General features: G+C 40.8%; 1 protein-coding gene across 7 annotated transcripts; it reads right to left on the reverse strand.

Annotated features, from left to right (window-relative positions):
* Window positions 1–2595: 2595 nt before the first annotated feature.
* Window positions 2596–16366, reverse strand: pax8 (paired box 8). Of its 7 annotated transcripts, none has more exons than XM_044174748.1 (13): window positions 16243–16365; window positions 15886–16065; window positions 13035–13193; window positions 9656–9821; window positions 9242–9439; window positions 8857–8933; window positions 8537–8662; window positions 7514–7689; window positions 7130–7250; window positions 6664–6903; window positions 6022–6123; window positions 4740–4826; window positions 2596–3620 (listed from the first exon to the last, which is right to left on the reverse strand). In XM_044174748.1, the coding sequence occupies exons 3-13, from the start codon at window positions 13054–13056 to the stop codon at window positions 3550–3552; spliced, it is 1386 nt and encodes a 461-aa protein (XP_044030683.1). In that variant the 5' UTR covers window positions 13057–13193; window positions 15886–16065; window positions 16243–16365; the 3' UTR covers window positions 2596–3549. The 7 variants fall into 7 exon arrangements, with proteins under 7 accessions (XP_044030683.1, XP_044030684.1, XP_044030682.1 ...); XM_044174749.1 differs by having other exon boundaries at window positions 4740–4829; window positions 9656–9797; window positions 16243–16361; XM_044174747.1 differs by having other exon boundaries at window positions 4740–4829; window positions 16243–16361.
* Between the last annotated feature and the right edge of the window lie 7741 nt (window positions 16367–24107).

Raw genomic sequence — 24107 nt, forward strand, 5'->3', positions numbered from 1 at the left:
TGGCCCAGAGATAAGTGGAGAACTTTCCAGATGACTGGCGCAGGACAACCCCGACCCGTCTTCCCACTGATTGCCACACACTCCTCTTCTGCCTTTTTGGCAGCAATTTCTCCAGAGGCCCCTATTCTGTCTTTGAGTTTGTCCCCATAATGGTAATGGGACACATGCCATCTCCTCCACACACACACACACACACACACACATAGATAAACATTCTTGCTCTGTCTCTCCATCACACACACACACACACACACACACACACACACACACACACACACACACACACACGGACACAGTGTTAGTATGGCTCTGTGTTAAATGTAGTAAGTCCCAGTCGCCCCGTCCTGCCAGCTTTGTCTGCCCTCAGCTGTTCCGGCCCGGTGCCTGTATTGTGCTGCCGGGCTCATTACCAGAAGCACTGTGGCCCGAAACCTCCTCGCTAATAGGCCCAGAGAGAGACAGAGAGGAGTTATTTCTACTGTGGCTTGTGTGTAGCAGTATAATGTTTAGTTTTTTACTCTATTGGCAGTGAGACTGTTAATGTTTAACGTTTGCTGCTGTTATTTCTCTGGCCGGCCATCAGCTGGCAGAGGAATTTGAAATTGGGTTCAGGGAAAAGGTTTGCCTCGTCCCTTTGAAGCATGTTGACTCGAAAGCTCCTCTGTATGTATGAGTGTATATGTATGTGTGTATGCTTCTGCATGCCTGAGCAGGGAACTAGAAAGAATAAGTGTCCAGTCAGTTGATGGGCTGTCTGGAGTGGGCCAGGCCACTTGGACAACAATGGGATGAAGTGCAGCTATTGTTTAAAGTTTACAGGGCGGTACGTGGTGTGTACAGTAGTGCGGCTGCAGGACAGGGATACAAAGAGAGGGGTGTAAAGAGGTGAGTCAGAAAAATGGTGAAATATGAGGAGAGTGAAGGCTTGGAGAGTCAGAGAGAAAGAGAAGTGCATACTGTAAACAGAAAGACATCAGGGCTGATTTTCATCAGCAGACAGATAACGCTCTGACTGAATTGATATTGAGAACTTTAAGTGATTGTCTCAGAAGTCAGACAAAAGCCTTCATACAGTCTGATTCAAGAGTTGTGTAATTAGGTTTGAGGGTTTCTTTAATGGTGAATTAGGCCATGAACCGCACAGAAGTTTGTGAACTGAAAATGACTGCAGAGGTTGCAGTGGTCTAATGAGACTAAACAGCAGCCTCCACAAAAGAGGGTAAATCCCAGCACTGAAACTGAAGCAAGTTCAAGCATACATTTGTTTTCCAAACTGCTAGAAGTGTCTAGATATAGACTAATTTTAAAAGGTACAAAAACAAAACCCACAAACCAAAAATGTGTGAGTTTTTTAGCAGGTCCAAAATGGATACCCAATAAGTAAACAAAAGCAAAACATAACCAAAAACAAACATAAGGAAAAAGAATACTTGACTAAATAAACAAATATTTGGTCATAAACAAATTGTGAAACATTGGTATATTTTTACCTTTATACATTTTATATAATTTAAACTTGAGTATATATAGGCCTACAGTATATTACATTTAGTATAAAGTGTTATTTTATACTGGGTTATTATCAATTCATCACATATCTACAATTTCATGACAACTGTGCAACTCTGTCAGCTGAGGAAGAATGTGTGCTGTGATCGAAAGCTCCAGAACGGCTACAGAATGGACTTTGTGGTGAGATTGTTTGTCCACTATATTCATATTATATGAAACCACGTGTTTACTAATGAACGAATTTACAGTGAAATATATAGGCTATAGGCTACATAGCTATATATATCTATATATATATATATATATATATATATTTAGGCAGAGGTTTTGGGTTTGTTTTCTCTCCCTGCACATTAACTCTCATCGTTATTTTCACGTAATTTGTTTCATTTTAACTATAAAATAAATCAAAGTCTAAACTCACATCTGATAATACGCTGCATCGTTTCTGCATTACTCACGGGTATCACTATAATAGTTACAACATGTGCAATGTACTGTCTGCGCGCGCGCCTGAACACCCAATTTCACGTGCTGCAGGTCTCGGTCCTGGAGCGCGCGGCCTCCCTCTCCATCATCCTCGCGCCGGCACCAGGTGGGCCGCGGCACCGCCGAACCGTGGCATCGTTAACGCGCTGCAATTATGAGGCCGCAAAGAGGGACGAAATAATTGCAAATAAAACTACATGATGCAGAAAAAAAAAAAAAAGAAATTAAACAGATGCGCGTGTTTTCAGGATCATTGCTTTCGTCCTTTTAAAATGCTGAGCGTTGCACAAAAATATGCAACATTTCAGCATATTCAGCTGACTTTTAGCTGTAAGTACTAGGCTTTTACTACAAATAATTATAATAATAATAATCAACATAATTATAATTATATTAATAAAGAGCATCATAGAAAATAAACTTCAGCACACTAAACGACTTTAAACACTCATTAACATATCAAAATATTAATTAGTATTAGTAACTCTACACCTTTACAAAGAATTATTTACAGAATACATTTTTTGTTTATTGTCAGCTTATAGTTTGTAAAATCAGAACCACCCTTTAAAAAGACAACAGTAAAAACAGCAGTAAATTTGTCATGCTTTAATTAAAATAATTCTTTAGAAATTCAGTATTTACATCTGCAATAATATTAATAATAGTATAAGAAAAAATAGTCACAGTTCTTACCAAACATCAGGACATCAGCATGACAACAAACTAAATTTATCTGACGCAAAACAAATGTATTTCAAGCCTTGTTGGTTTTAGTAGCCAAATCACCATCATCCCCCTCCCTCATCAGTCATTCTCTGCATACAATTGCATCACTTCCCCAAGTAATTCATCATTTACAATATGTACATATTGCTAGACAAATACATTAATTGTCTTTGAGGGGCATATGTGGGCATTTTGTTGTAATTCTGATTTAATGTGTCACCTTTTAGTCTATTGTCACTACAGGAAAGCTCTTAAAAAAATTCTGAATTTACAGCGAAAACAAGACACAAAATGAATTTGCAAGCAGACACAAATCAAGAAAAGGAATTAATTTCGTGATGGTGGGACAAAAGCATTGTAAACAAAAGCAGGCATAGTTCAGTAAGTTGCATATCCGTATTCACTGGATCAGTGGTGTCAAGTTGCAGATGTGCGAGAAAGAAAGTCTTTGGCCAAAACAGCGTTAAAGAGCTCTATATGGTGAAAATATGCACCTTGATGGGAGACGTCGGGCTGAGTCCCTGGAAACAGGCTCTGGGTCGGAGTTCAGTGTTAGCAATGTGTAAACGTGCATGAGTCAGAGTTACCCTGGGCAATGGTATCAGTTAAATAACATATGAGTAGCAGACCATGAGAGGATGTTAAAAAAAAAAACAATGTGTTGCTGGTTCATCAGCAGAGTCTCAAGTTCACATCCAGTTTTGACTTTCATGCCTTGGTCCGTGATCAGATGTGTGTCAGCTGATGTAAAGTTCTCCGGTTTCGGTCCGGGTCGAGTCAGGTCCAGCACCAGCGCCGAGCCTGTCCATGCAGCGGGGACTAGAGGTGGTCGTAGGCGGCTGCAGAGGGTGGAGCGGTGCGGGAGGCCGAGCTGTAATAATAGGGTGAACCTGCGGGGGGAGACACAGATGGAGGCCTTCAGAAGTGGAAGGTGTTGGATGGTGGTGGATCAGACTTTCTTTATCCGCCTTCTATCCGCCTTATCCAAGGTTTTACAGCAGATGGTTGAGCTGAAAGTCTGAGCAGTTTGGACTGTTTGTCCTGCGAAGGAATTGAGTCTTAAACTCCTCACATGACTACAGGTGAAGATACAGAACTTTCCTTTTCTAACCGGGTTGATTGGAGATGCAGTGGCAGAGATATCCCCAAATGCCTCTGTACTTCTGAAAAGGAGCCTCTAGCCTGATATACCACAGTCTGATGTCAATTCATAGTCTACATTATCAGAGCAAAAACAGGGTGATATACCATTTCTTCAAAATACAGGTTTTTGTATCATTTTGAAACCCAGTTTAATTTTATCAATATATCTCTAAAGACATAAAGTGGTGATTCAGTCGTAATCTCAGACTAAGAGACTTGTATCTGCTGTCTGTCCCCAGTGTCAGGTGGAACATGGAACTGATTGTTGTGACACTTGGACTGTACCTCATGTCGCTTTGGACAAACGTGTCTTCCAAATGAATAAATGTAAATGTAATGATGTATGAACAGAGATGGGAAAGAACGCCTTCATATTTTCTGGAATAGTCTGTAAAAAGAATTTAAATTTGATGTATCTGATTGTAAATTTGGTAAATGGCTCCCCTGTTAATCGTCTCCTTTCTTTGTTTATTTGAGCCTTTTTGGAGTTGTTATGGTTTTTATGCCGCAAAAGAGGTTTCCAGCCTGATTAAACAAAGGTTAAGTAAGTGAAAAATAAATAAATAAAACAAATATTGAAATAATGTGGAGCACAGAGCCTTAAGTAAACCCTAGTTAGTAATGTGATTATATGATGTGCGACTGAGGCAGTTTGCACACTGCTTCCTGGTGAGTCTCTCCTCTTTCCTGCAGCACTGAAAACCATTTGAAACATCTAAATAATTTGTTTTTTATTGTGGAGGTCACAATTATTACCCTAAAGTAAAACTACATATATCCTGAGGTAATGTGCTGAGTGCAGTAAACAAACAACAGAAATGTCGTAAATACATACAGTACAGCACTCTCAGTGTGTCCCTACTCACCCAGTATGCTGGAGTTGGTGAACCTCCAGGCTTCACTGTAGGAGGTGTAGGGCGAATGGCTGTAGGTCTGACCTGTGTAGTCTGCACCTGCTGCAAGAAAGAAAAATAACTTCATCAAACACTCACATCCAGATAAAACATATCGATACAACAAAGAAACCATTCGTCATTAAAAGGCAAAGCTAAGACGTTGCCAAGAACTCTATAGAGTGAGTTTGTTTGTGTGTGTGCCAGCATCTGCTCAGCCTTAGCTCATAATTCACCAACAGTTAGTGCAGCCTGTAAACCATTAATCTGTGGTGCAGGTGGATGGCTGAGGGTAAAATCCCTCGACCCAGTGGTGCGTGCATGCAGCTAGCCTCTACGCCCTCTCTCCTCAGCGCTCGGCCCCTCGCATCGCTCAGCCTCTGCCCTCTGAAATGCCCTCCTCCTCCTCCTCTCTCCGTCCTGCACTTCCTGCTTTAGCCTCTCTGGCACTCCTCTTTCTTTCTTTTCTCTTTTTTTTAACATTCCAATATCTAATTGGTAATTATGTTGCTTGGAATGAATCCCTGAGCTCCCCACCTCCTCCTCCTGTCCTAACCCCCCCCTTTTCACTCAGTAATTGTGTAGCAACGTTTCCTCACAGCGAGCCCACCAGAAAAATAATAAATCAGACCCTCTCATTTCGCGCTTCGGAGGGCAGACTTCAAAGAAAAAAAAGGCACATCACACACACTCTCTCTCTCTCTGGTCGTATGCAGGCATCCTGACGTAGACACACACACTGAGACACACACAAACGTGCACGTACACGTACACGCACACACGCTCACACCAGAAAGACCCTCCTCCTCTTCGCTCATACCCAGACTTTACACCCCCTCCGCCCACCATGCATCTCCCTCCTGGGCCCCCTGGTTCCCATGGCGATGTGTGGTCAGAGGTGTCTGGGTGGGGGGTGTGGGCAGCAGGGCGGAACTCCCAGCCTGCTCCCTGTACCCCCTGGGCCCATGTGCACCCGCGCGCACACACACACACACACACACACACACACACACACAACACAGTTCGCCACCCTGGCAAGACTATTCATTGACTCAGCCTGTCTTCCTGTTAATCTACAAGCCTCCATCCCCTCCTCTCTCTCTCTTTATTCCTTCTCTTCCTGCCGTCATCACCCTCCCTTCTCTTTCTCTCTACCTGTCTGACTCATTTGGTGCCCGTAGATTTTTATTTCCTACCCAATCCTCCATTTGACTTTGAAATTGTAGTTAAAAAACACGATAAAAAAAGGCCTTACCTGCTACCATGCCCGTGATGGCAGAGGAGGAGTATCCTGACTGGGCAGGAGAGGGGATGTGAGGTGGATAGCCAGGCAGAGTGGAGCTCACCATGTCACGCCCTAAAAACACACACCAAAACACACACCTTTAACATCAAGATGTAAATGTAAATGACTATTTTACATTTGTTACAGCTACAAGATGCGGTTTGTTTTTGGTGCAGACAAAAAAAACCCCACTGAATTAGAGCTGAAACAATTAGTCGATAAATCGATAAGTTGACCGTCAGAACAATTTTAATAAACGGTTAATCATTTAAGTTGTTTTTTAAAGGAAACATGCCAAAAATTCACAGGTTTCAGCTACTTGGATGTGAGTATTTACTGGTGTCCTTTGTCTTGTATGATAGTAAATTGAGTGTTTTAGAGTTCTGGACAGTTGGTCGGACAAAATATATCTAACAAGAGGAAATGTTTAGCATTTTTCATAATTTTCTGACAATTCATAGACCAAATTATTAACTGAAAAATGTATCAAATAAGCAGCAGATTAATCAATAATGAAAATAAACTTTAGTTGCAGCCTTACACTAATTGCCCCTTGCGAAAAGTTGCACAGCACAAATGGGAGTGTGAACATGAATGAGATGCCTGCATTACCTGAGATGATAGACTGACTGCTGAACTGCCCGTACACTGGTGCATGATGGGAGAATGAGTTGAAGGCATTGGGGAAATGGTTGGAGTTGCCGCAGCTGCTGCTGACAGAAACGGGCTTCTGCAGCGCCTGCAGCTCCACGAACGCCAGGTTGGACGCTGCCATGTTTGGGGAGGAGCTTGTGCTGGTTACTTCTGGGGACATTTCCTGTTTTAGACAAAGCGGCAGGGACTGTAGGGGCTCTGAGGTGGTGACAGCCAGTGTGCAGTGGTGGGCGGGGGATACGTGGGTGAGAAAATGAAAACAAATGGTGAACATGAGTGGAACTATGAACTTAGAACAAAAAAAACTGAGTGAAATGTCAAAACCAAACAAAGAGTGAGTGGCTTCAAGACACTGGTGCTCTGTTGTGTGTGGTAAGCATCAGCACGCGGTTCAAAGGGCATCATCTAACATTAAGAGTCTCACCAGTCACCATGGTGTAGCTCTGGTGTGCTGCCAGATTCCGTCCAATAGCGGAGCTGGATGTTGAGAGGCTGGTCTTGGCCTCGTCTAGGCTGCCATTGATGAGGGACAGCGGGTACAAAGTCTGCGGATGATGAACACGGATTAGCTATTGGTGTAAAGTGTACGTATGTATGAGAAGGAGAGAGTCAGTGTGCAAGTCAAAAAACAAAAGCAGATTTTTTTTTCAATTTTCTGTGGAGAAAGAAATCTGAAATGGAAAGAAAATAAGAAAACACGACCAAGAAAAGTAGCTCTAGGAATTACTGTGTTCACTGTGCATTAATTCCTTATAAATACTTTTTTAGTGGTGTTTCAGTGCGTATTGAACAGAAGACCTGTTTCTACCTGCTCTGTCTTGCTGCTGGAGGCGGAGCCGAATGAGTCCGGGGTATAGTGGTGACGATCAAACCCACAGTCCAGATGTTGCGTGGCTGCAGAGAAGTGATCCAACCTCATCTGTTTCCTCGGGGCGCCTCCGCTGCCCTGAGAGTCCACGCTGTGCCGACAACTCTCCTGGTCACCTGGTGGTGGGGAAAAAGACAGTTCACACGTGATGTGTGTGGTGAAAGTGCAAATCATTTTTAAAACTCCTCAGGCAAAATCTAAAAAATACAGAGGATTCTGTCCTCAAAAATGTAATTACTTAAATGTTAAAATGCTGAAATGACTCTCAGACATTTAACCGTTTAACCTTACACTCATACTAACATCTATCCAAACATAATGTGGTTCACTTTCATGCAAGGGTGCAATGTAGAAGAAAGGGTGTCATGTTTTTATAGATGAGGTTTATTTTTTAAGTGTGTGAATGAATTGTTTATGTGTTGTTGTTTTTTGCGCTTGCAACACCAGCAGGCCTCAAATTGCCCTTTAAGGGACGAATTAAGTATTTTGAATTCAATTGAACTGAATCTTTATGAAACACTTGATTGCTCTTTGTTTGATGCCTCTCAGGCCTGTTCTCCCTTGTGACAGAAAAACGTGTTCTTAATGAATTTCAGGTAAAATAAAGGTCAAATAAGTTGTTAAATAAAGGTGTTTTTCGGCTTTTCAAGACATGATATTTTGGAGTGAATGATTTCAGGCAGGATGTCAACATACTGTCAGAAACTAAACATTAACGTGAAAAACGTTGCTGAACGTAGCTGCTTATATTTGGAAATGACAGATTTAGTATGTTGCTCCAGAGCTAGCAGAAAATTCCTTTTCAACCACATTTGCCTCTTTGTTTTGGTCAAAAACATAAAGCAACACCCTCTTCCATCTTTCACACTGATACACATCTCACGGGCTTCCTCCCTCGCACCGCCACAATAAAACCAAATTACACCAATGTGTGGTGTCTCATTCATTTGAACAAATTCTTACTGTCATCGTGGCTCCTCTTGCCCTCGGTGCTGGGTTGGGGGATACCCAACAAGCCACTGATGGAGTAGGTGGAGCCCAAGGAGTCCGACTGTGGAGACTCGGGAGGGGTGACTGCTGAGCTGGGGACTGAGAGAGAGAAACAAAGACAGACAGATTTGAGACAGAGAGCAGAAATGATACTGTACATCTCACTAGTCCTGTTACCACAAGGTCACGAACTTAATCCTACAGAAGAATGAGCATGTTCTTTAATCTTTAACCTTAATCCTTCGCCATCACATGATGACACGACCTCCATTGTGCATGAGTGCAAGACTTACTTAAGGTTTGTCCTGGACTCAGGCCTTTTCCATCCAGAGGCAGATTGAACGGCTGCTGGACCTTTGTTCGAATTATTCTAAAACAAAAAGAACGAACAATAATTTTACATTTAACACTCTCTTTAAGCATTGTTTGGTGGGTGTAAGCATTGCCTTAATGACAGCATATCAATGTTGAAAGAAGATGCAGAGGGGAAAGTTCTGTTTCTCTAGTGCCTTCCAGAAATGTGGGCTTAATTTCATGAAACATCTTTAGTAGATGTTGATTTCACGACCCCAACAATGCGCTCAGTCTTGCACATCCAGCCAGATATCTACGTGCCGCTGAGCCACAGTGGCATATCTGTACCGCTAACATGATTTCATTCATGATTCAGTTTGTCACCTGTTAATGGAGCTCACGCTGGGCACCGTGTCGCTGTCACACACTCCCTCTGCCAGCAATCTGTCCCTGATTTCCCAGGCGAACATGGTGGGATTCTGCCTCTTGTACTCTGCGATTTTGTCCACAACCTTCGGGGTGGCCACCTTGGGCTTGGAGCCGCCGATCACGCCAGGCTTGATGCTGCCTGTCTCGTAGTAACTGGAAGAAAGATGGAAAAGAAGAAGGGTGTTGAGGATGATTGTGTATAAAGGTAAGTACAGCAAGTAAAGGTTTTCAGTCATTACTTCAGGCATGGCTGTCAGACAAAAACCAAAGTGTCCCGCATAAGTAAACAGACTTTCAGAGGTCAAAGAACACAAACAGGCTATTTAACAGAAACAGGAAGTTGAGTAAGGTGCTTGTTGACGTGCTTACCGTCCCAGGATCTTGCTGACGCAGCCGTGGCTGACTCTGAGCTGCCGGGAGATGTCACAGGGCCGAACCCCCTGGTGGGCCATGTCCACAATGCGTTGCCGGATCACCTCCGGAAGCGGGCGTCCATTAACAAACATTCCACCTAGTTGGTTAAGACCCCCATGACCTGGGGGAGGAGGGGGGATGAACACTCATAAATGTCATGGAACCTGAGACATGCCAATGTCAACCGCACTGCAGTTATAAAAGTCATATACACCTAGACACACACACACTTTTGGGAGACACTGCTTTGAAACTTAAGCATAACCTCTATCTTAATGTAAAATTTATCCTAGACTAACCATAATGAAGACAGAACATATTTTAGGAGCCAAACTAAACCAAGGAGTCCAATTTAGATCCCTAAAACCTGTTCCCATGGTTATAATGTATCTCCAAATTCATTGACAATGGATAAATTACACACACATACACACACACACACACACACACAGATACTCCTGCACTGTTCAGACAAACACACTCTCTGATGTGTGGACATCCACACGAGCGCAGAGATTCTGTCTGTATGAAATGCGCGTGTAAATTATCAACTAATTTAATGTTGCAAGTGATAATGAAAAAGTAGCTGTGAAAAAAGCAAAAAGCATTAAAAAAAAAAGCTTAGGAAATGTTACAGCATTATGTGCTGTCGCCTCAGGGATCAAAAACAGTAAACTTAAGTATACAAAAGAAAATTATTTCATTTTCCCAAACAGAATATTATGTTGTCCCTGAAAACTGACGAGACATATTTAAATCTTTTAAAAATGACCTGCGGCATTTGTCATTCATTCTCTAACAGGCCGAAGGTCAGATGTGTCTTGATAAACTCTAGTGGTGCCTGCGTTGTCAGGAGTGTAATGAAGTTTTACATTGAAACAGTGGAGGACTCGGGAGACGATGACAGCAGCGAGAAGAAACAAACCTTCACTGCAGTGAGCAAACATGAAGTCTGTGAGTAATGACGAAGATTGTGACATTCATGTTTCAGAGTTGATTTATTTGCTTTTACTTAAAAAGGAGAGATTTCTGTTTCGCTCTCACTGTCATTTCATACAGTGACACTTTTTTATTTGGGTCTAAACTGTTCAATGCATTCTATAATATTAAGCTGTCAGATTGTTATATTACGCATCTATTTAACTTTACCCAACAGAAAAGCTCATACTTTTAAACTGATGATTGTTTGATTACTTACAGGCTAATCACCTCCTTGTGAATAATACCTGAAGGCTTATTCTCACAATTCTCATTTATATGCCACTAATTTGTTTTGAGGATTGGAACATGAGGCCCTGTGGGCTTCAGTGAAGGTGACTGTTATTATATTGTGCTGGGAAATTATAGGGAAACACGTAATTTAGTAAAGAAAACTGTCTATGTGGTGATTCTCCTCATTTGAACACACTATCATACATAGAAACATGAATCTAAAGTTGTCAAGCTCATAAAAACTTTAATAAAAAATATGGAATCACTCCTCCATTATTTTGTGTTATCTTTTATTTTGTATTTTTCATCTTTTGTGAAGCACACCGTATTGTATCTCTTTGTATGAAATATATAAATAATGTTTATTATTATTATTGTTACATTATACATATATTCCCCAGGAATATATTATAAGAAAACTATGGCACATTGCTTACTTTTATTCACGTACACATATAAGCCTTGTAGCCTAAATATGCTTTCTACAGTATACAAAGTCACTTTGGTTTGTGCAATATACTGCTAATAAATTTTTAGACATAATTAGGCCTATATTATTAATCACATATGAAGATGCTAATTTATTATCGCTAATGTCATGTCGTTTTGATATTAGCTTATGTGCTTGTACACATGCTGAAAATATTGTGAATAACAAAAACCGACAGTCAATAGCCTACATTTGATTTTCATAAATATAAATATATTACAGCTGTAATATATTGCACGTGCAATGAAATCCAGAGATCGGTCAAATCCTGCTCCTGCGAAATGACCTACAAAACCATAAAAAAAAAAAAAAACAGTTTTTCCCGGTAAACACCAGAAGACAAAGCGCGCGCTGCGTTTCACCAGCAGCCTCCTCCACTATCTTCTCTATAGACTGCACGGTGGTGACTCTGCAAGAACACTATTGCTTTTAATTTAACCCATTGAGACGCTTCTTTTTCTCAGCCTTTTCCCAGCTTTCATTTCCACATCAAACAGCCGGACGAGGCCGAGGGAGGGGAGGGGAGCCTCTATTAACGCTGCCAGCGGAGTGTGGAAAAAAATCTCCCCGCCAAGCTTCATCAACCTGCAGGATATTAAAGCGGAGCAGATCCGGGGGGCGGTGAGCACGCACGCGTGCACGCGCGCGGTGCACACCAAAAAAAAAAAACCAAAGCCTGAATTCATTACGAAAACACTTAGATAGATAGCCTATAGATAGACAGATATATAGAAAGAAGCCGTTAGCCTCCTGCTGCTCCATGGTTGTCAGCTGAAGTGGCTCTGACCAGGGGAGGATTGTTCTAAATTTAAATTTGACAGCTTTAAGTGCCATCCAATTAACTTCCTTAATATCATGCACTACAACCAGAGGAAAATAACAATTTACTCCTTCACAGTGAGCAGACAAAACACCTCTCTGCATCCCATCTTAGGCCTTCATTCTCCACCAATGTTTCATAGCTGATATTTGTGCTGGACCTGCCTTTAAAGTCTACTGCTATACAACCGAACAGTGTTCAAACCCACAGCACTTTATTTTAACTTCTAGTGGAGATGCCAAAGTTTCCAAAGATAGCAGATATGTCAGGCCACATTTTGGATAAATGTGTATAAAACTATGCACACTATGGTGCACCCACAACAAAACATGGAGACATGGGTTTGTCCCCATATTTAGCCTTTATAAGCAGCATGCAAATATTACATAAATGGTTTACAACACACTATAATGTGGTTGTACGCAGATGTTTATTAATGTGCAGTATTTGTCTGCATTTCTTCTATGAAGATATATTTTATATTATCACAACTGTGTTTTACTATAGTATCTGTTTATACAGCAGCCTCCACTTATTGGTGCCCACTGGAGGAGTTACAGCTGTTAACAAATAAATTAATAAACACTTACACCTGCTTACAACCACATTATGTGCATGTGTTACAACCCATTTATCAAATGTTTGTATGCTGCTTATGAATTCTAAATATTTAGTTCCAAACTTCAAGCTACATAAGGGGAAATAAAAGGGGAACAGTGGATGTTAAGGGAGGTTTTAAAGGCAGGAAATGCCAAATATGATCAGCTAAACTGTTCAGTCAGCAGCAGAAGAAGCTCGTGTTGTGTATTTACCTCTTCCACTGTTTATGGACATATCCCTGAGTTTTTGGTCCTTGCTCCACCAGCTGAACGTGACGCTCTCCTCCACGCTGTCCCAGTTAAAGTGTTTTTACTCCCCGTCCTGCCTCGTCTGGCATGAGCGTGCTCCTGAGCGTCACTGTCGACCGCACGCTGCAGGAGAACAGTGGTTTGTCATATGTGATGCCTCTGCGCTCGTACAGGACAAATACTGCTGTTCATAGTGGCACTCGGTGTCTCTACGGCGAAATACAGCTAAGATACTGAATATTGTCTTCAGATCACCTGTACATGAGACAGGCTGTGGACAGCACAAGAGACTGAGGTCATTTCTCTTTACGACTATATAGAACAGGCCTGTATTTGTGTAAAAAAATAATATGACTTAATAATCAGTATTTGTAAAACATGAAAGATCTTCTTCCCCTTCGGCCAACCATAGATGGCTCCTCCTGTTATACATAAAATTTCCCTTCATCAGCTGCTTGGTAATTAGAATTGACTGGTTTCATTAATCACCTTATAATTATTATAACCAGTAAGTGTATTTTATTTTGGGTATTGAATCAAAGAATTCAGGAGTAACTTATGTTTTATGTACAACTGGTGTTAAGTGGAAAAAGTTTGAGGAAAGAGAATCACTCTTCAGGGCTGTGTTTAAATTAATTATTTTACCTTTAGAACAAAAAATTCATATTAAAAGAAAACAAACTGAATTAACCAGAATCAAATAGAATGAGCGCAAGTATCAAGTGAACATGAATTAAAAGGACCAAAGGTATCAAGTGGGCTGCTTCATGTCTGATTTGTTGAACAGAAATGAAATTCAAAAAGAAATAAAGAAACAACTCAGATGGAGTTAAGAGATGAGACAAATTATTAGGATCTAAACTCTTAACTAAAAGGTATTTCTGTTGTAAATGTGGTAGCTGGCAGTTGTTATTGCCCATATGTATAAGCCTTGTTTACAGACTCCATCTGCTCAGCTGCTGCACACCTCTATACTCTGCTGGGAGAACTTCACAGTGACAAGACACAAAACATTATGTGATACGTAAAATAAGACACTGGCAGCACCTTCACTAATGCACAGATATGGGACTGCTGTTAATTTACATCAGTTACAATTGTTGGAATAATATGATGTTTGGTTTTAAAAAGTCAGACAAGACAGGAGTGGAAAAGAATCACACTTATGCAAAAATTATTAAAGCCACTGTTCATTTTACTGTGTGCAACTGTTTAATGCTAAAATGCTATTTAAGCTGTCAGGTGTTGTCATGTCCTGCTGGGTGGACACTTTAAAATTAACCAAATAATTAGCAGACTGTCACAGACTGTTAGATATCTGTTAGCTGTGATGACTGACAACATAAGTTACGGGAAGTGTTTGATCCAAACTTATTTGTAGCTAATAACATTTGTTACTGCTACTATTAGAAATAAAGCCTTCTGCCAGGAACAATTAGCTTTTGTCTCTTTGATGTCTGTGTGTGGATGAACTTAATTGACACTGACACATTTATTTGAAAATGTATTATAACTTAAAAATATAATTTCAACTTTTGTTGAATAAAGGCCTATGTGTGTAGTTTATTTAATTTTATTTGGCATGACCAACCTGAATATTTTAATTTCAAACTTAAAAATAAAAGCAGCTGGTTAGAATCATATTTAAAAAATTACACGTTTTAAAGCGTCAGGTTTAATGACTTCTTAGTTGGCTGAAATACAAAATGTAGAAAAATTATAGAATTATTATAATAACAAAACTGTAACAACAATGTATGTATAATATAAAAAATGTCATTCTCAGTAATTAGTCTAATAAATCACTAATCGATGGCATCAGTTGATTGCCTTGAGGAAAAACAAGGCAAGATTGGAAGCAAAGTCACTTTTTACATTTCCATGATTTTTAAATGTAACTGTGTAGCTTTTGTATAGTAAGTACGCAGCCTTTATAATGTTAATACTAGTATATAACAACTGTTTGTTACTCACTGTTACCGAGGCTAATTGTTCCTGTTAATTATGATAATTAATATTCTCTAGCCTGTAGGTTAACATGAACATTTGAACACTGACTTTCTGCAGGATTCTTTTTATCGTCTGCCATCTTATCTTTTAAAGGGACCTTTTGCATTTTAAGATCCTAGTTTGTGTCTAGCTCGCTGCTTGTGTTTTTTATTTGACAGTTTCTGAAGGTGTATGATTTAATCTTAAGTTTTGCATTAATGGTTGCTAACTGTCGACCCTCGCGCAGATTCTGTGAAAGAAAGAGACTAATGTTTTGCGCGTGGCTACAACATTTTCTGATTTTCACATTAGAGGAAGAAGATTATTATTATTTTTTTTTTTTTTTACCTGTGTTTATATTTTGCCTACACCAGATGAGAGGAAATGAGATCTATAGCCTCTATTTCGGGCCGAAGCACAAAGGTTCGTTTTTAGGACTCATTTTAGGTTTGAAGCAGCAGCGGAGAAAATTCTGAGAAAAAAATACGATTCACAATCGCTCAGCTCTTTTTGTGCAATGACTGATTATTACTGTTCTTCAGAAAACTTTCCTCTTCTGTGGACCTGGTCACATCTTTACACCCTCATTATAAAAAACTGCTGTCATTGTTTTGCCTCATTTTCACCAAAGCAGAGCGACATTAAGCCTACAGTGCTGCCTCGCGCGTGTTGCAGAGTGTTTTTTGGATCCATGAAGTCTCCTCTGTTACGTTTTCCAGCTCGCTGCGCTGTCAGGACTGCGGATCACTAATTGCTCCCGATATTCCGACATCACATAACACAACTAGATTAAATCCGTTTAAATGCAATTTGAACGAGAGCTTACCTTTCAACGACGCAGCTCAAAATACAACAAGGTCCGCCAGCAGATATTCTGATATTATCCAAAAGATGGGCACTCTGGTGGCGTAACACGGTGTGTCCAGGCTGCTGTTGTGTTGTGTTGTGTGTGCTGCCAACACTCAGCCAGGTTTTATCCAACCGGGGCTGCGCAGAGGTCGGAGCCCTGCAGCCATTGGAGGAGGAGGGAGGGGAGAGGAAGGAGGAGGTGTGGTTTTATGGAAAAGACACACTTAAAAAAAAAAGAAACGACAGGATAACTGACCGTGTGTTTTGATGGCATTACACCCACTGAGTGACTGTACGGAAACACTTGTCAAGGAGACGGCTTGTTTCCACTTACCTCCAGCGACAGCCCCGCTTTAATTAGACTGTGTACAGGATTCCGACGGTCCGAGCGCCGCGCTCACACACAATTTAGTGCCTGATTTGCTGCAATCCGTCACAGTTTCTCCCTGACAGGTAGACTACACACCTGACTGAGGAAAAGACCGGAAACGTAGCACGAAAGGTGAATCACTGACCCCAAAGTATGTTTCCAAACTTTTAGCTGAACACTCGTTGGGAAGTAGAAGAAAACGGAAGTAGACCACTAAAGGTGTAAAAGCAGATTTCGGTCCAAACCACTGACCTTCAGCCCCACACACAGTCCTGTATTTCTAAAAGAGATGAATGTGATTCTCATCGTCAAATAATTGTTGACAGTGAATTAGGATTGTCATTAAAGGAGGCATTTCTCTTATAAATCTCTATATTTCATTTCTTATCCGTAAATGTATTTGTCCTGTAAAAAAAAAAAAATGCAGGAAATATATTTTCTCCTCCTCTGGACATCTGGACTCATGACCAGTCAGGTGCTCCCGAGGGGCGTTTTTTTTTTGGTAAAGTTTGGCCTTAAATCTTTTCTAATTAGATTGATTTGGGATGTAATGGCACTGTAATAGTGTAGCCTGAAAAATAATAATATAAACTTCGATGGATCACATGTAATTGGGAGATAATATATTAAAGATATATGTTTAAAGAAACATTTAAAGATAAATGAGATTAAAGCAGGACCGAGGGTGAGCCTTTCTGCCTATATTGGCCAGATTAAACAGTAATAAAATAAAATAAAAACAAACTCCTTTAGAGCACACATATGCAACAGTGATGCAACATAAACTAACATTAGAGAAGAGCTTTCTGCACAAAATGCTTTGTTTCTTGCACGCATGCAAACGCAGCTTCTGGGAAGAGTTCATGTGACTTTCTGCACCCTGCGTGAAACAGGGCTCGTATACGCGTGATGTCACACCAGGGTGTCAAGATCCCCCTGCGTTAAAACGCTGTTAACGTTGTTCTCACGAGCCTGTAAAACAAACACAACACCTCTAATGACAGCCATTCATGGCGCGGCGTCGCCTGCCTCATAAAAGCAGGTTTATTCAGCCACATAGGCCCTTTTTTTTAGGGGAATCAATTGAAAGTGAGACACATTTGAAGTAAATTATTTTTGCTTGGAGTAAGGGTTGATCTGCGAGAATTAATGAATAATTTCATACACATTTATTCAGTTTCACGACAGTTTTACAACAAGAAGAAAAGGGGAACCAAAATGCTGGTAGAGGGCGAGGCGACTTCAGTCCTTATCTCGTCAGTTTGTGATTGAAGTCCTTCATTCTGCCACTATACATCAGTGCTGCTGCAGGACAATGGGGCGACTGTTTTTAAATAAATAAAACTGCCAAGAGACTAAAGGGAATCATAACATTAGCTGGAAACAGAGACAGTCCTCTAAAGTGACCAGAGCGCAGAGAAAATGACAAGTGCCCGGAGGGAGAAGAAGTGGCAGAAGAGATAGAGAGAGAGGTTACCGAGAGTTTAACAAGGGATTAAAACCCAGATCGGTATCTATCACGATGATACTGTGAATTAAATAGCGCTTAATTATATGGGTCCACCTGCCGAGGGGCAGGAGTCACACACGCCCCAAATCCGGACTCTCATGTCACATAAAGCCCGATATTTAGAAAATATCCCACTGGAGCATCTTCGTGGTTTCCTCAAGCTTCATGTCAAGCCGTTTTCGTACAGTTTGGGTTACTAACAGGATGCTGCAGATGTCATTAAGGCTTATTTAGGCTACACAACATTTGTATAGTCGTGGTTCATTCTTGATGTTACATGCCACCAACACCTACAGATCATAATGTGGACTCTGGACTGCAGAAACACCCTCCGAGAAATCCAAGAAGACATAGGCCTGCACAAAGAAATACACTCGTTAAAATGATTGCTATTCTTGGTTTTATAGCGATTGAAATCTTTCTTTTCAAACGAAACAAAAGTGTAAAAGATATTATAGGCCAGACATATAGCCGTATCTTGATTTAAATCTGATATAGGCCTAAAAGACAATGTACAGTTGAATAAATAACAACATGCAATTCTACTGTAAATATGAAAGTCCTAATAAACAGGAGATTTTTAAATGTTTTTTTGTGTGCAGGTCTACATGTTTTTTGTTTAATAGGGCCTACATGCTGAGAGATTTGGTAGGCCTATAAAATGTTTTGTTGATGCGGACAAGGTGCAAAACTAATTTTAAAAAGGTACAAAAATGCTTTGCTTGAACATATTTCGCGTGTATACAGGCTGGCACATTATATGTTTAACTTTGATGCAAAATGGGGGTTATGATTCCCAAACTATCCAAACTGAACCTCGTCAGACACGAGACGCAGTTTTTGGATTTTCTCTGCATCGCCCCTCGTGTCACTCAAAATTTACATTATTCCACTGCAGCTAGAGTCTGTCTCGGAGAGATTCAGAAAAGACACTTTGCCAGACTTCATGAAGCCTTCCACACACTCATCGACTCCTTGACCCTCTTTCAGTTTTCATGTGTATCCTCAAATCTGCAGTCCTATCATGTTTCCTCTTGCTGCTGATTGATTTTGTATTAAACAGTTTACACTCATTCCTCATTCCTCTTGGATGTTACAGTAATAGGAACCTTATAGGTGAACTAAACGCTAAAATTGAGGAAATACTCAGAATTAAATATACAATGTTTATTTCTTTCCTTGTCTCCGGGTGTGTCTTGTTGACGGGTGTATCTCCGGATTTACTTCCCCGAGCAAAGTTTGTGTCTCTAGCAAAAAAAAAAAAAAAAAAGCAGCATAACCTGCGGCGACAGGTGGCAACAAGAGGTGAGGGTAAAAGGTCAGAGCAAACACTTCCGACTGCAGAGATAAGGAAACATGTAGAAGTATTTTACTGTTTATAGTTTTTGGGATATTTTCTACTCGAGTCTAAAAGGAGCTGCCTGGAAGTTATAATGTCATTTTCCATATTTGATTTTCCAGATGTAAAATCCAGTGGTCACATGTCGTGAAACGGGTATCTTCAATTTAATCTGTATTTTGGCTTATGCAAAAGACGAGTTAAAGGCTAATAGTAATTCTGCACGTCTAATATCTTTTATCCGGGATATTATGGCAAAAACCTCACTAAACTTTAGGCTATAGGTTAAAATAAAACACCACAAACACCAAAGGACAATAGGATAATAAGATGAAAAGTGCATAAGGAATATGGTCTAAATAAAGTCATTATGAACAAGTAAAGGGTATACCAGAGACACACCTGCACCTGTATATTAAAGTGAGACCTATACTGAAGATAAATTATGAACACAGTGAGTGGCCTACGTATAGCCTACAAACTCTTCAGGAGTATTATAAACGTCAGGTTTTTCCTCTCATCTTTCATCCCTCACTCAAACTAAGCAGAGGGCTGACTGCCTGACTCGCAGTGCGCGCTCCCGCAGACAGTGATGCATCGCCCCCCTGCCTCCTCTGCGCGCTCCCGCACAAGATGAATGCTTCCCGGGGAAAAGTACCCACTTAATGACAACTTTTATAAATCTATAGCCGAGCCAGCGCATGTCTCTTTGTGGCCAGCGAGTCGAGATGATTAGGATGATAATTAGGTCATAATAGCTGGAGAAACACCTCACTCTTGATGATCCCATTAGGGAGATGATTTCACCATCTCACAAGTGCTGAAACGTATTTTCTGAGCTGTTCTTGGTTAAGAGGGTTTCCCACACTGACATTAACGTGGAGAATAATTACATTGTTTTTACAATATATAAAGAGAGGGCCGTCATAATTTATGTTTATTCACTCAAATTCCCCTTTTCTGTCTTTAGACTTCATTTGTGGGTTAAATAAGACATTCTACATTCTGTTAAGGGCTTTCTGAGGAGCACAGAAGGTCCTCAGGTGTCCCAGTATCCAGTGGTGGAAAGTAACTAAGTAGGCTACATTTACTCAAGTAATCTACTTAAGTACTAATTTGAGGTACTTGTACGTTACTTGAGTATTTCTATTTTCAGCTATTTTATACTCCTACTCCACAACATCTCAGAGGTAAATACAATACTTTTTACTCCACTACATTTATCTCTAGTTACTAGTTACTTTGCAGATTCAGATTAACAATAAGAAATATAATCAATCAATAAATTATATTATTATATCAATAAGGCTTTATTGGTCCTCAGGTAATATATAAAATATGAATACTTTAAATTAGCTCCACATTTACCAGCTGCAACATTAAAGTGATGAAAACATTAATGCATCACTAATTATAATCCAATAATATAATATATATTATTCTGAAATGGGCCATTCTGCATGAGTAGTTTTACTTTTGGTATACTTTAAGTACATTTTGATGCTAATACTTTTGTACTATATTAACATAAGTAACATATTCAATGCAGGACTTGTAACAGAGTATTTCTACAGTGTGGTATTACCACTTTTACTACTAAGATCTGAGTATTTCTTCCACCACTGCCAGTATGTCACCATGAGAAATGGGACCCTTAAGAGAGCGTGAAGTCCATAAAAGTACAGATCTAGTTGATATGAGGGGTTTTGTTTGGCTGCAAACGTATACATATACATGGTCTACAGTGTTGCCTGTTTGTGGGTATTCAGTCATATTTAGGTGTTGAGCCTCTTTTACTCACTGTTGTTACTGTCATGATGCATGTGTTGCCAATAGCCCCAATCCTTTCAGTGCCGCCCCTTTCTCTCTGACCAGCCTTTACCATCTGTTTTGGCTCCCCTCCATTCTGTCCCCTCATCTTTTTCTCCTCATCTTCCTGTGTTTTGTGCACTGTCCACCCTCCCTCCAGCTTTGTCTGTTCTAGTCCAGCCCCGTCCATTGTTCCCCTTGCGCCTCCCATTTCCGCTTTGGTGTTGCCCTCTGACCCCACACCCTGTCCTCCCCTGTCCCTCCTGCTGATGCCCCCCACTGCCCGGGACCCCAAATCTTCTTGTTCTTCTCTTGACTGCTCCCCCTTTAAGTTTTTTTAGGGGGCTAATAACTGTTGCCAGCAAGCTCCACACAAAATCCCAGCATGATTGCTATTGTGATGCCTACAATGGCATACAGGCAGTAATGGTCATTAGCAACAGAGGGGCTTGGCCTGTGAGCAGTGTTCAGTTGTGTTTAGCCCACATGCGATTTCGACGGGTGGTCAGATCTTCAATTGGTCAGCCACAAGTTTTTAATCTGCTCAGCCTCTGTTGCTATTACGGACCCTCTTTCTCACTTCATTTTGGATTTAACTTCTCCTAAAATACTGTAAAAGTGTAAGAATTGACCAAACTGTGCAGTCATTACCTTAATGATTTATATGAATGAATTCAGTGTGTGATACAGGCCACAAACACACACACACACACACACACACACACACACACACACACACACACACACACACACACACACACACACACACACACACACACCCATCGACACACACTAGTAACTGCAGTAGACTTTGAAGATCAGAGCGGTCTATCAGTGTGGACCTTGTCTTCATGCCTGTCAGTCAGAGTTGGTCTCCATGGAGATGGGCATCACAAAGTTGGCAACTGGCTGTAATGTTTTGAGGGGTGCAGCGCTGAAAGTCCTCATGGGAACTCAGGTGCTCCTCTTACAAGTGTAGACATATAGGCATCAGAGTTAATCAGATGGATAGTAAAAGAGCCTCATTATCCATAGAGCAGTATGTGGCTGTAAGGCAGAAAATATCAAAGCACAACTCTGTTAGCAGGATAAGTGAATGTCAGCGAGGAAACCAAAACATTTTGTGTCATCTTCTGGATTAGTGTCTTGTTACTCTAAGCTTCCAATTAACTTGCTAAAGAGACTCAGAAGAAGACATGTTAGGGACACTTTACACAAGAGCAAGATTTTGTTCTGCATAACTGTCTTTGAGAAAAGCTTTAGATGTATAATTGACTGAACTTAAAGGGTCCATTCAAGCAAATTACAAAAACAAACCTCAAACAACCCCTGAGTGGCCTCGCTGTCGACAGTTTTAATAGGAACTATTTCTTCAGTAGAAAGTAGTTCTGGTGTTGCCAGAAATGGCTATCGGCCGATCAGTCGGTTGGTCCACCATTTTTGTCCAGACTGAAATATCTCAACAATTGTTGGATAAATTGCCATGAAATTGTGTCCAGACAGTCATGGTGCCCAGATGATGAACCCTAATGACTTTGGTGACCCCCTTACTTTTCCTCTAGTGCCACCCAACCCGTTCTCACTCCCAGGGCGTCATGTACCAACTTTTTGTCACGCCCCTCGGCGCTGTATACAGATGCACATGGTACCCTTTAGAGTCTGTAGGAGACCCCTTCAGAAACTACTTGGTTAGGTAGTGGGAAGCCATGTGACAAAAGTGGCGTAAGTTGGTTAGGTTTAGGCAACAAAACTACTTGGATAGTTAGGTAGATGTAAGTCACATGACGTAAACGAGTCCTGTGTTTGTTTGTGCCATGACTAAATACCTGCAAAACTACTGACATTCCCATCAGCCTCAGCTGTACTTTGTGTTTAGTGCTATTTAGCAAATGTTAGCTTGCAAAAATGCAAACTAAAATGGTTAACATGATTAACACTATATCCACTAAACATCAGCATGTAAGCATTGCCATTGTGAGCATGTTAGCATGCTGTTAGCAATTAGCTCAGGGGCTGTCGAACTTGGGTGAACTGGCCCTTTAACACACACAAAGTTTCAGTTTTCAGTTTACTTTTGGCTTGTGACATCTGAAGCTGGAATCTCTTCACCCGAATAAGGACCACATTTACATTTGTAACACAATAATTATAATTGTACCCCAGATAGAGTCAGTTACAGGGTTATTTAATATACCCTATAGCTGAAATTTCACGTGGAAACTTCTGACAATCAAAAAACAAACAAAATCTAAAACCCAAACAATGTAGAACAGCCAAAACAAGAGGTTTAGCAGTGTAGTATCAGCATAGTTGTTTTCTCTATCTTGTTTTGATGGACACTTTTTACTGTCAAGCTACACATAGGGAGTTTGGTAAGAATAAAAGAGGGCAGTTAGATATTCAGCTTCCCCTGCAACCAAGATATTTTCATACAATTAATTGTATATTTATTAGACTGATATAATGTAAGTGTGACTGACTTCTGTATATTTGTTTGTCTCTGCTTACAACAGATGATAAAGTGGAAAGAAATGTTAACACTGTAATGGTAACAGGCATTAAGAGAGACAGAGAGAGCGCCTGCAGATTTACTGCTGTGATGTCCCACTGATGCGTCGTGTTTGACGATCATGGACAGCCCAGGGTAATAGCAATGTAATTAGGCCTTTACTGTGGTGTAATTCTCCGTCAAGCACATTGTCAATAGCTTGGCTGATGAGGTTGAAAGTGAGATTGGGATCCAGTGACCTGGGCCAGCCGCCGTAATAACGGCACACACACACATTCACACACATGCAGGCAGAGTGTTTGTAATGCAGTGTTGATGCTGTGATATTTGCTTTGTCCCAGTGTTGATCTAAGCTGACATTATGCTGTATGGCCCTGATCGCTGTTTGTCTGAGTGTTACATTTGTCATCCGTGGGAGGGCAAACGAGGGATCAGGAGGACTGGAGACCAAAGTGAGAGAGGGAAGGAGGCAGGGAGGGAGGACCTGGCAGGTGAAGGAGAGCGGAATAGAGAGAGTGAATGGGGGTGGGGTGGGGGGCTGTATGTGCTCATCTCTTGTGTGTCAGTTGCAGATCTGCTGGTGCGGAAGCAGATCTTTTCCCTCAGTGACTCTATTAATTTACCTCATTTATCTTAACCACCTCCCCCTCCCCCCAATAAAT

The sequence above is a fragment of the Siniperca chuatsi genome, linkage group LG18 (assembly GCF_020085105.1).
Source record: "Siniperca chuatsi isolate FFG_IHB_CAS linkage group LG18, ASM2008510v1, whole genome shotgun sequence".
Taxonomy (NCBI): Eukaryota; Metazoa; Chordata; class Actinopteri; order Centrarchiformes; family Sinipercidae; genus Siniperca; species Siniperca chuatsi.